The following is a 12,562-nucleotide window of genomic DNA, read 5'->3' on the forward strand; positions in this document are numbered from 1 at the left end:
ATCTGAATGTTACATGTAACAGCGAACAATGTTAATGGGCGTGTCATGACTTGATGCATCTACCCGGGGTTCTTTGATGACATAAGAATTGTCCAAGTCAGTCGTAATTGGTCCCTAAGGGAAGTGCGAGTGATCATGGGTCTTGTAGTTAGCTGTTATGCCCTTTGACCGGTGTCAGAGTGTTCTTAAGATTCCGGGAAGGCTTGTCGGAAAAGCCATGTTTTTAGGTGTTTCTTGAAAGTTTGATGACATGTTTCTAGTCGAAGTTCCGGAGGCATTGAGTTCCAGAGGGTGGGCCCGGCTGTGGAGATTGCTCGTTTTCTTAGTGAGGTTTTGACCAGAGGGGCATATAGAGATCCTTCGTAAGCATATCTGATCGGTCTTTGTGATGAGTGGGGGCGGAGTTGTGTGCTGAGATTGAGGTGGGCGCTGTCGATAATGTCCTTGTGGATCATCATTAACGTTTTGAAGGTGATCCTGGATTTTATAGGGAGCCAGTGCAGCCGGTGTAGAATTGGTGTGATGTGGGCTCTTTTATTTGAATTAGTGAGTATCCTCACAGCTGCATTCTGGACCATCTGTAGGGGTTTGGTGGTTATGGCAGGAAGGCCTAGGAGAAGAGAGTTGCAGTAGTCTAATTTTGTCAGAATGATAGCCTGAATTACTAAACGGAAGTCGCTGAAATGCAGGAGGGGTTTCAGATTTTTGAGAACTTGGAGTTTGTAAAAACATTCTTTAGTAGTGTTGAGGACGAAGGATTTTAAGTTGAATTGATTATCAAGTCGTACTCCTAAGTCTCTGACGGAGGGGGAGTGGTTGATGGATGATTTTGCGAATTGTGATGCGCTTTGGGAGTTGATGAGCGTGTGGTTTTCATCGGGCGAGATGATGAGGATTTCCGTTTTATTTGAGTTAAGTATAAGGTTAAGGCTGGATAACAGGATGTTGATAGACTGTAAGCAATTGTTCCAGTGTGTCCAGGTTTTTTGCAGTGAATCCGTGATAGGCAGAAGTATCTGAATGTCGTCCGCAAAAATGTAGAACTTTAATTTGAGACTGGAGAGTAGATGGCAGAGAGGTAGCAGATAAATGTTAAAAAGTGTGGGGGAAAGGGATGATCCTTGCGGGACTCCTCGGTTAGATTTGATTGGGAGTGATTCTTTGTTATTGATCTTGACCTTATAGAATCTATTCTCCAGGAACGATTGGAACCAGCTATGTGCTTCTCCCTGAATTCCTATCTCCGATAGCCGTTCCAACAGGATTGAGTGATTAACCGTGTCGAATGCAGCGGATAAGTCGAGTGTTTATCCCATGCCCCTTTGAAATCCTTCACAGTTTTAGTCTTCACCACATCCTCTGGAAGGGCATTCCAGACATCCACCACCCTCTCAGTGAAGAAGTATTTCCTGACATTATTCTAAGTCTTCCTCCCTGGAGTTTCAAATCGTGACCCCTAGTTCAGTATGGCTGTTAACTACGTAAATTTACTTCTGCTGTTTATCAGGTGTAAGTCAGAATAAAACTTTTTATAGCCAAATACTGACTGGATTAAGGGTCAGGATAAACAGGGGACATGCAGGCTGAATAACCAGAGGGGTCTTGATGACTTAGAGATAGACTGAGCAAACTGATGGACTAATTGGTAAAACTGGTCTTTCCTAGCGTGTAGCAGATGGACTCAGGACCAATGGGTATAGTGTACTCCTGATAGCAGTTGGAGACGGATCAGATTTCAATCTGATGTCAGCCCTAGTACATATCCCCTGCAGGAAGTGCAGCTCTTCAGTATTTTCTGTCTCCATGCCAGTTAGGGACTCTATGCACGCTCGCACAGCGTTAGAATAATTTTACCAAAGAAAACCAAAATAAGAAATCTTACCTCTATAGACCAGCCCCGCTTTCCTGCGGTGACACCCATTGGGTCCCTCCCCCAGTTGAGAATTCCCGAGGTGATTTCCGCGATCCCTCGGAGGTAAGCCTCGGTCCGGCGGCCGACCCTCAGCAGGGACCCAGCCCCCGACGTCGGGGGAGGCTGAGAGGCAGTGGGTGCAACTTCGAGCGCAGCGGTGAAGGTATTTTCCCTCTCCCCCCGCAGCCGGAGTCCGCCCGGAACGAGACCGGGAAGTGCCGAGACAATTAGAATGTATAGCAGTGAATGATAACATAGACTTAATTGGCATCTCAGAGACATGGTGGAAGGAGGACAACCAATGAGACAGTGCTATACCGGGATACAAATTATATCGCAATGACAGAGAGGAGCACCCAGGAGGCGGTGTGGTGCTTTATGTCCGGGATGGCATAGAGTCCAACAGGATAAATATCCTGCACGAGACTAAATGCACAATTGATTCTTTATGGGTAGAAATCACTTGTGTGTCGAGAGAGACTATAGTGATAGAAGTATACTACCGTCTACCTGGTCAAGATGGTGAGACTGACAGTGAAATGCTAAGAGAAATTAGGGAAGCTAACCAAATTGGTAGTGCGGTAATAATGGGAGACTTCAATTACCCCAATATTGACTGGGTAAAAATATCATCGGGACACGCTAGAGAGATAACATTCCTGGATGGAATAATGATAGCTTTATAGAGCAATTGGTTCAGGAACCGACGAGAGAGGGAGCAATTTTAGATCTAACTCTCAGTGGAGAACAGGATTTGGTGAGATAGGTAACGGTGGTGGAGCCGCTTGGCAATAGTGATCATCATATGATCAAATTTGATTTAATGACTGGAAGGGGGACAGTAAGCAAATCCACAGCTCTCGTGCTAAACTTTCAAAAGGGAAACTTTGATAAAATGAGAAAAATAGAAAAAAACTGAAAGGAGCAGCTACAAAAGTAAAAAGTGTGCAAGAGGCGTGGTCATTGTTAAAAAATACCATCCTAGAAGCGCAATCCAGATGTATTAAGAAACGTGGAAAAGAAGGCAAAACGATTACCGGCATGGTTAAAAGGGGAGGTGAAAGAAGCTATTTTAGCCAAAAGATCTTCATTCAAAAATTGGAAGAAGGATCCAACAGAAGAAAATAGGATAATGCATAATCGTTGACAAGTTAAATGTAAGACCTTGATAAAACAGGCTAAGAGAGAATTTGAAAAGAAGTTGGCTGTAGAGGCAAAAACTCACAATAAAAACTTTTTAAAATATATCCGAAGCAGAAAGCCTGTGAGGGAGTCAGTTGGACCGTTAGATCATCGAGGGGTTAAAGGGGCACTTAGAGAAGATAAGGCCATCACGGAAAGATTAAATGATTTCTTTGCTTTGGTGGATGCCATGGTCTGCGCGGTCTCGAAGCGCACTACTATCCTAGTAGAGGGAGGAGCAGCACTCAAGGATGCTCAAGACAGACGTCTGGAATCTATCCTCAAACAGTCCTTTGACGTCTCCGCTATGTCTTTACAGATCGCGGCCTGCTCTTTCGTGGTGACACGCGCCTGCTTAGCACAGACCAGGAACAACACTCCTGGGGAGGCCCTGGAACCAGCAGTATCATTCCTCGCGGACGCCACTTCTGATCTGGTATGCACCGCAGCTAGAGTAGTGTCATCCGCCGTGGCAGCCAGAAGACAAATCTGGCTCCGAAACTGGTCAGCCGACGCATCCTCCAAAACGAGACTCGCAAGGTTGCCTTTCAAGGGAACACTTCTGTTTGGAAGCGAACTAGAGAAACTAGCCAACAATTGGGGCACGTCCCCACTGCCGCGGCTACCGGAGGACAGGAATAAGAGAAACCAGCGATCCTTCCCCCGGACCTCCAGGGGCAGAGGATCACAGTGCTTCAACCCATTTAGAAGCACATATCAAGCGGCCCGCCCCGCAGGCCGGAGCCAGTCCTTTCGGAACAAGCACAACAAAAGGGGAGCCAGCTTGGGCTCAGGCCCCAGCCGCACCCCACAATGAAAATCAGCCAACCCGTCTAAATGAAGAAGCCATAGGGGACAGACTTGCCTCTTCTACCAAAGTTAGGTCGAGATAACTTCGGACAAGTTGGTCCTATCCATCATTGAGAGGGATATTACCTGGATTTCCACCACTTCCCTCCGGACAAATTTGTGGAATCTCCCTGCCATGACCCTTCCAAGAGGATGGCAGTGGAAGCTGCACTGACCAGATTGCTAGCCTTAGAGGCTATAACACCGGTGCCTCCACAACAAATAAACACTGGACATTATTCCATCTATTTTATCGTCCCCAAGAAAGAAGGAACGTTCAGACCCATCCTGGACCTCTAGGCGGTCAACCGTCACCTGAAGATTCCTCGCATCTGCATGGAAACCCTACACTCGGTAATAAGGGCGATACAACCGGGAGAGTTCCTTACATCCCTGGATCTGTCGGAAGCCTACCTACACATTCCAATCCATCAAGAGCATCAGCGTTTTCTATGTTTCTCGATCCTGGACCATCACTACCAGTTCCGGGCACTACCTTTCGGTTTAGCCACTGCACCCCGGACATTCACCAAGATCATAGTGGTGGTGGAAGCAACACTGAGGAAGGAAGGAATCCGCGTGCACCCTTATCTAGACGATTGGCTGATCAGGGAGAAATCCCCAGAGGAAAGCCACCAGGCAATCAACAGAGTCAAAGCTCTACTGGAGAGCCTCGGGTGGGTGGTCAACACAAACATGAGCTGCCTGCAGCCCTCCCAATCTCTAGAATACTTGGGAGGTCCGGTTCGACACCAACCAAGACAAGGTCATCCTGACACCGACAAGGAGATCAAAACTGATGACCCAGTTACAAACCCTGTTGAGCAAACTTCGCCCCACAGCATGGGATTACCTACAAGCCCTCGGCCTCATGGCATCCATACTGGAAGTAGTGCCATGGGCACGAGCTCACATGAGACCCCTACAACGCTCACTACTATCACGATGGAATCCACTGTCCCAGAACTACACCGTATGTCTTCAGTTCCCAGACAGAGTTCGGGCCCAACTACGATGGTGGCCAAAAGAAGCCCATCTGAGCCAGGGAACGAGACTGTCCTCACCAACCTGGATCCTACTCACCATGGATGCCAGCCTACAAGGATGGGGAGCATCAATAGCCTAGAAGCCCGGGCAGTCAGACTAGCCTGCCTAAGGTTCGGTCACAGACTCCGAGACAAAGCGATCAGGGAGGAACCAAAAGCCAACAGGTGTCTCTGGAAATAGACCTCCTAATGTCATGGGCGGAAGTGAATGTTCAAGAGATCTCAGCCGTCCACATCGCCGGGAAAGACAATGTCGCTGCGGACTACCTCAGCAGAGAAAGTCTAGATCCAGGAGAATGGAGGCTGTCGACCACAGCATTCCAATTGATAGTAAACCGTTGGGGAACGCCAACCATGGACCTCCTGGCAAACCGGTCCAACGCCCAAGTACCCAGTTTCTTCAGCCGCAGGTGGGAACCCCAGTCCCAGGGAATCGATACCCTGGTACAGACCTGGCCACAGGAGACTCTGTTATATGCCTTCCCGCCATGGCCCCTATTGGGCACAATTATCCACAAAATAGAACACCACAGGGGACCAGTACTTCTAGTGGCCCCGGACTGGCCAAGAAGACCGTGGTACTCAGACATGCGAAGACTGCTAACAGGGAGCTCCCTTTCACTACCTCCACACAGAGACCTGCTTCAACAGCGACCGATCCTCCACGAGGATCCAGCTCGATTCTCTCTTACGGTCTGGCCATTGAGAGGACTCGCCTAAGGAAGAGCGGATACTCGGGGGCAGTAATTGACACCCTACTCGGAGCACACGAGTTCTCCATATCCCTAACATACGTAAGGATTTGGAGAGCATCCGAAGCCTGGTGCGAGGACCGCAACATCATACCACGCTCAGTCAAAATTCCTGCGATTTTGGAATTCCTGCAGAACGGCCTACAGAAGGGATTGTCTCTCAACTCCATCAAGGTACAGGTGGCCGCATTGTCATGCTACAGAACCAAGAGCGAGAGTGGCTGCATAGCCTTTCACCCGGATGTCTCCTGCTTTCTGAAAGGAGTCAAGCAGATCCGACCACTCCTGAAGTAGCCGGTGCCTCTTTGGAACCTCAACCTGGTCCTAGCAGGAACCTCCTTTAGACCTCTATGCGGCCTGTCGCTCCAACTATTAACACTGAAGACAGCCTTCCTGCTGGCAGTCTGTTCAGTCCGTCGTATATCCGAGCTACAAGCACTGTCCTGCCGAGAGCCGTTCCTCAGACTCACCCCAGGAATATCCAGTTCCGTTGTTCCTCCCCAAAGTGGTGTCTCACTTCCACCTCAACCAAATCATCTCGCTACCATCGCCAGATGAGCATAAGAATTCAGAAGAGGCTTGAAGTCTACGCCATCTCAACGTCAGCAGTTTCCTAGTCTGATACCTGGAAAGGTCAGAATCCGTACGAAAGACGGACCATCTATTCGTCCTTCACAGAGGGAAGAAGCAAGGGGAAGCGGCCTCGCGAGCAACCATAGCCCGCTGGATCAAAGAAGTCATCAAGGCAGCCTACGTAGAAGCAGGCAAGCCACCGCCTTTACAAGTCAAAGCCCATTCTACTAGAGCCCAGGCAGTGTCCTGTGCGGAAACCAAGATGCTGTCACCTGCCGAGATCTGCAGGGCGGCGACATGGTCATCCATCCACACCTTCTCCAGGTTTTACCGCCTGGATGTTCAGGCTCGGGAGGACACAGCATTTGCAAGGGCAGTACTAAGTGGGTCACAGGCAGCCTCCCACCCGGTTCGGGAGAAGCTTTTATACATCCCATTGGTCCTGATTCCATCTACTACACGCTAGGAAATGGAGAAATTACTTACCTGATAATTTCGTTTTCCTTAGTGTAGACAGATGGACTCAGCATCCCACCCACGGCTGCCATTACTCATGGAATTCTTGGGGGACATCCCCGGGAGCGAGTGATTCACCGGTAAGCCATGCTTTCCTTCATCTAGGTCACCCATCCTACCGGGTGTCGACGTTTCTCGATTGAGGGCACTGGCGGTCTCCAGCTATAGCCAATTCAGCCAGTTCAAATTAATTAAGTTAACCAAGTTATAAAGTTAATCAAGTTTTTCAAATTATTCAGTCATGCATATATCCACAATGCTTTTCGAGGAGAATACTGAAGAGCTGCACTTCCTGCAGGGGTATATGTACTAGGGCTGACATCAGATTGAAATCTGATCCGTCTCCAACTGCTATCAGGAGGACACTATACCCATTGGTCCTGAGTCCATCTGTCTACACTAAGGAAAAGGAAATTATCAGGTAAGTAATTTCTTCAATTTCCTTCATGCACACATGTTTAAAATGTGCTGCCTTGCACATGTAAAGCGACATGTGCTAAGGTAAATATGTGAATAACATTTCTTTATACAAATGTTTAAAATTAGAGGCACACATACGCAAGAATAGGCATATTTTACGTAATGTGCGCAAAATTGCCCGGATAATATAAAATTCATGCATGTGTGCTCACGCATGTATACCGGCGCGCACACACACTTGTTTTAAAATTGCTGTCCAAGTTTGTACCGGAGGCAATGGAAAGAGCGGTGATTTGCCCAAGGTCACAAAAAGTAGCCACTGCTCTAATCATTTAAGGCCAAATTTTACCTCCTCCATACGCATAAAAAGCGGAGGTTACGCGCAAAATTTCAAAGGGGCCCAGCCACGCACGTAACCCCTGTTACGCGCAGAAGTGCCGGGCCAAAGAAAAGGGGAGGGGCTGGGGCTGGAGGCGGCCGGTACAGTGGCCGTTTGCCACTGTACCGGGGAAGGGATGGAAGGCACGTGCAAATTGCTACTGTTCCAATGGAGCAGTAAGCAACAAAATAAAATTTGAAAACGGTAGGAGAAAGGGTTTAGGGGGTGGGTAGGAGAGGGGAAGGGAAGGGAGGTTATGGTAGGAGGTAGGGAAGTTCCCTCCCAGTCCGTTCCTTAATTGGAGCAGACTGGGAGGGAACTGGGGAAGACCGTGATGCGTCGCCGCATGAATTTGCAGAACTTTACCTCCCTTGCGCACACGGATTACAAAATCCAGCGCGCTTGTACGCGTACCCAACAATTTTATAACATGCGCACGCGTGTTATAAAATCAGCACGTCCATGTGTGCGTACCGGGAAGCACGCACATGTATTAAAATCTACCCGTTTGAGTCCTTCTTCTTCCTTCGTATAAGTCCTTATATATCTGTTTGTGACATCTGTTTGATTATATCACCTCACATGAAGGGCTCAGAATGTGGGCGTGTCAGTTGTTGCATGTCAAACATATACTTCAAACATCTTGACATTTTGTCAATGCATGATTTGAAGACTTGAAACGCGATTGAAGTCTCCTTTCCAAAGTATCTTCACACTACAAGAAGTGGGTACAATCAGAGCTTATATCTAATCCTTTCTTATCTTTTCATGTGTGTTCATATAAAATCACTTGTTATGCTTAGATTCTAGAAAAATCTATTACAGTAACAGCAGTATAATGTTGCTTTTGTAATTTTATTTAAAAAGTCTTATTTCCCTATATTGGTATCAACCATTCTATTCATTTTAGGCTGCCTTTGACCTAGGTGAGACTATACTATTTAAACCCAACATAACTGTGCTGTTTCTTCACTGACCTGACGAAGAGAAGATAATCCTCAAAAGCTAGTCACAGATCTATTAAGTTAGTCCTATAAAAAGATATCACCTACAATTTGTCTGACCCTTAGTTTTCTCCAGAAATTATGTAGAATTATCAGCTAGATAAAGGTTTAGATAGGTTACTATTGTTGTTGTTTTTCATAGTGTACCTTCACGCATAACATTGTAGAAGGAAACAGTAGAATGAATTATGTAAACTGAGGGTAAGGGAGCTCTCATTTCCCAATTTGTATCTAGCTGATTGATTGCCTAACTGAAATGAACTGTATAGTTAGCTCTATTTAAAAAAAATTAAGATTTTTATAAAGTTTGAGAGCCATGCTCTCAGCTTTTTAATTTTTCAAAGTGATTGGGATTCTTTTTAGGTTCCATTACTTATTGGATGAACATACAAGCTCTTAAAGGCCTCCATTCATGAGCTTTCAAGTCCACTTCGGAGACTTCTTGAGATGTTATGTTATACTTACGTTCCACCTCCTTCAAATAGATGTTGGATCTGAAGCGGTTCACAGCAAATAGTAGTCAATTTACAGGATCAAATTAATAAAACATCAGTAAAATAGAAAAATAAATCGTGTAAAATACATCCCTAATAATAAATACGTCTATAAATAATACAATGCAGCAATAAAATAGAACAGTACACTAAATCAGTAGTTTTGAGTTTCATTTAAACTGCTCACTTTTGGTGCCCTTCACATCTTGGAGCAATCATGTTTGGATACGAGTCTCTAACTCAGGACTGGCTTAATATTAAAGTTTTGAGCCTGCTTCTTTACTTTACCCCCATTTTTTGAACTGGATATACAGTTGTGATCTTAGTTCACATACCTCTGTCAGAATTTGTAAGATGTTTAGCATTTTAAGAAAGCATGAGTGATCAGACAGAACATGTCTGTTGTTTTTAATTTGTTTAAAATTAAACTATTATGCATCATCATTATAGCACCACTATAAAACAAACCATAGCAATAAAGGAATACATAATAGTTTAATTTGAAACACACAAAAAAAACCAGATGTGTTTTATTTGATCACTCATGCTTTCTTAAAATGCTGCACATCTTACAAATTCTGCCAGGGGTATGTAAACTTATGCGCACAACTTTATATTCCTGTTTAAAAAAACTGAGGTTGCGAAATGTAAGATTTCCTTTACTAACAATGTTTACGTTTTCCAGAAGTTGATTATCTCTGAATCTGTATCATGGAAGTAATTTGTTGTATCATAGCCAATATGGACTGATCAGATCCATTGCACAACAGAGGTGGTTGCAAGAGCTCTGCATGAAAGCGATCTTTGGAAAATACTAGAATCTGTGGTTCTGTCTGAGTCCCTTTCCCTTAGAAATCATGAGGATGCATTTTTTCTTTGTAATTAGGAACTTGTCAGACACAGAAAATATGTATAGAAAGAAAGATACGTTCTTTTTGTATTCCACATTATATGGGGACAAATCGCCGATTTTCATATTATTTTTAAAGCTTCTGTATGTTTATAACAAGCTAGCAGATAAATTACTCCTATATCTGTAACATCACTACATTTTTCTGATATTAATTGGTAATTGACATAATCATTCCATGATTACTCGGCCTATGCACCATTTAACAAATACAAACTTGTATAGAAGATGATTAAATAAACTCTTGTAATCTAAGAAGAATGATTAAAATAAAACCCAAATTCATAAGCCTTATATGTGTGTTGTGCTATAATAATGCTGGCATTTCTCATTTGAAAAATGTTCAGACATGAACATTTCTGTCAAAATCTAATCTACAATTATTGTATACTTTGATGCAAAAGCATTTCTTATTTTCTTGTCAGAAAACCCACAGGATAATGTCATTGTGAAGCTGGTTGTGAGTCTGTTGCAGCAGTCCAAGACTGCAGCTCACCATTTAAGTGGAAAAGAAGTTTTGGGTAAGAATTCTTTCTGGAAAGATCATGCAGTCAACATCACATACTTTAAGTCTTTTTCTTACTTGCTTCTTAAAGAACTGTATTCTCTTCAGGTTGTGAAAGGCAATAGTAATATTTGTTGGCAATTAAACTAAAGATCTTTTTTGGCCTCATTCTTCTGGAATTAATACTGGATAGATTATGTTCTAATTTTACAGGATGTATAAAAAGCAAAGTTTTTAGTGTAGCTGGGCATAATATAAATTAACAAGTTTATTTATGCTTAAAATCCAGTATTCAAATAGTGGGTAGCTTTTTTTAGGTCCCTATATTCAGCCATTTAAAGTGTCTAAATAGTACCTTAAAATGGCTAAATATAGGTAACTAAAGTTAAGAGAAGGAATTAGCTCATTTAAATTTATGCCTCTTAGTGGGAGTTACATCAGCTGCAATAGGGCTCTAACTCTTAAACAGTGTATATTGCATGTTATACACATTCCTTTGCACTCAAGCAGGCCAATCCGCAAAAGTGTGTTATGCACCTCTATCAGCAGATGGAGATGGAGTAAAAGTGAATATCACAGATATATAGCCCTGCTCCATCAGCCCGCCAGTATTTTCTGTCTCCAGCAGATAGTAGACATGCATTTCCCCATTGAGGATTGCTTGTAGTAAGAAGAGAAAGATTAAGAAGAAAAGGTGTTATTTATCGTGCCGCTTGTACTCTTGAGGTGACACCAGTGGGTCCCTCCCTCATTTGAGTGTCCTTAGTCCGTCAGCCTTTTCAGACGCTGACTGAAAAAAAAAAAAGGCAAAGTGGTTGAAGGACAAGGAGGCTTAGCGGTGAAGGCTTTCACCCTCTCCCCCTGTAGTCGGAGATCTGGTCATACTCTCAGCCAGGGACAGCTGAACTCAAGTAAAATAAAAAAGAGAGAGTAGGAAGGTTTTCTTTCCCCTGTTCCTTCCTTACCTGGTCTTTCTCCCTTGGTGTGATTGGTCGGCGACTTTTCCTTCTTCCCTCTCACTTCTCTGGGGAGTTTAGTGAGATGCGGTGGAGGCATAGGCGCAACGGATTGAGCAGCCTCTGGCTAGGCAATCCCAGGCTTGGTTCTTCAAGCTATGTAGTAGGCGGAGTCAGCATTTTTGCACACTTGTTTGTGTGCATGATTACCGCATGGCTGTGCGGTGGTGTAGACGTACACATGTGTGCCTACTTGTGCACACAAGGCCGCAGCCTATAATTGTGGGGCACCTATTTGAGCCTTAATGCCTCTTTGAGCAGGTCCTTGGTGCCTACTTGAGAGTATACGGAGTGCCTACTGAGCGACTACTTGTGTACATACTGAGCGCCTACCTCAGGACACTCTGCGCCTATTTGTCTGCGCTCTGAGCGCCTAATGAGGACATACAGGGGGTAGATTTTAAAAGAAGCGCGATCAGCCTACTTTGCTTGCGCATCAGACTCAAGCAAAAGTACGCTGGATTTTAGTAGATAAGCGCAGGAGCCGCGCGTATCCACTAAAATCCTGGATCGGCGCGCGCAAGGCTATCGATTTGTATAGCCTGCGCGCGCCGAGCCGCACTGCCTCCCCCCGTTCCCTCCAAGGCCGCTCCGAAATCGGAGCGGCCTTGGAGGGAACTTTCCTTTGCCCTCCCCTCACCTTCCCCTCCCTTCCCCTACCTAACCCACCCGCCCGGCCCTGTCTAGACCCCCCCCTTACCTTTGTCGGGGGATTTACGCCTCCCGGAGGGAGACGTAAATCCCGCGCGCCAGCGGGCCTGCTGCGCGCCGGGCCGCGACCTGGGGCGGGTACGGAGGGCGCGGCCACGCCCCCGGGCCGTAGCCACGCCCCGTACCCGCCCCAAAACGCTGCCGACACGCCCCCGGAACGCCGCGACGACCGGGCCCGCCCCCCGACACGCCCCCGACACGCCCCCCTCCGAGAACCCCGGGACTTACGCGAGTCCCGGGGCTCTGCGCGCGCCGGGAGGCCTATGTAAAATAGGCTTCCCGGCGCGCAGGGC

The 12,562-nt window shown here is 45.8% G+C and overlaps 1 protein-coding gene across 1 annotated transcript in view; it reads left to right on the top strand.

The window, feature by feature from the left end:
* Positions 1-12,562, top strand: part of ATM (ATM serine/threonine kinase) — a 586,955-nt gene that overhangs the window by 374,941 nt on the left and 199,452 nt on the right. The window contains exon 33 of the mRNA XM_029602465.1: positions 10,463-10,558. Coding sequence (XP_029458325.1) covers positions 10,463-10,558 — 96 coding nt within the window. The remainder of the gene's footprint in view (positions 1-10,462; positions 10,559-12,562) is intronic.

Source organism: Rhinatrema bivittatum, chromosome 5 (assembly GCF_901001135.1).
Source record: "Rhinatrema bivittatum chromosome 5, aRhiBiv1.1, whole genome shotgun sequence".
NCBI lineage: Eukaryota > Metazoa > Chordata > Amphibia > Gymnophiona > Rhinatrematidae > Rhinatrema > Rhinatrema bivittatum.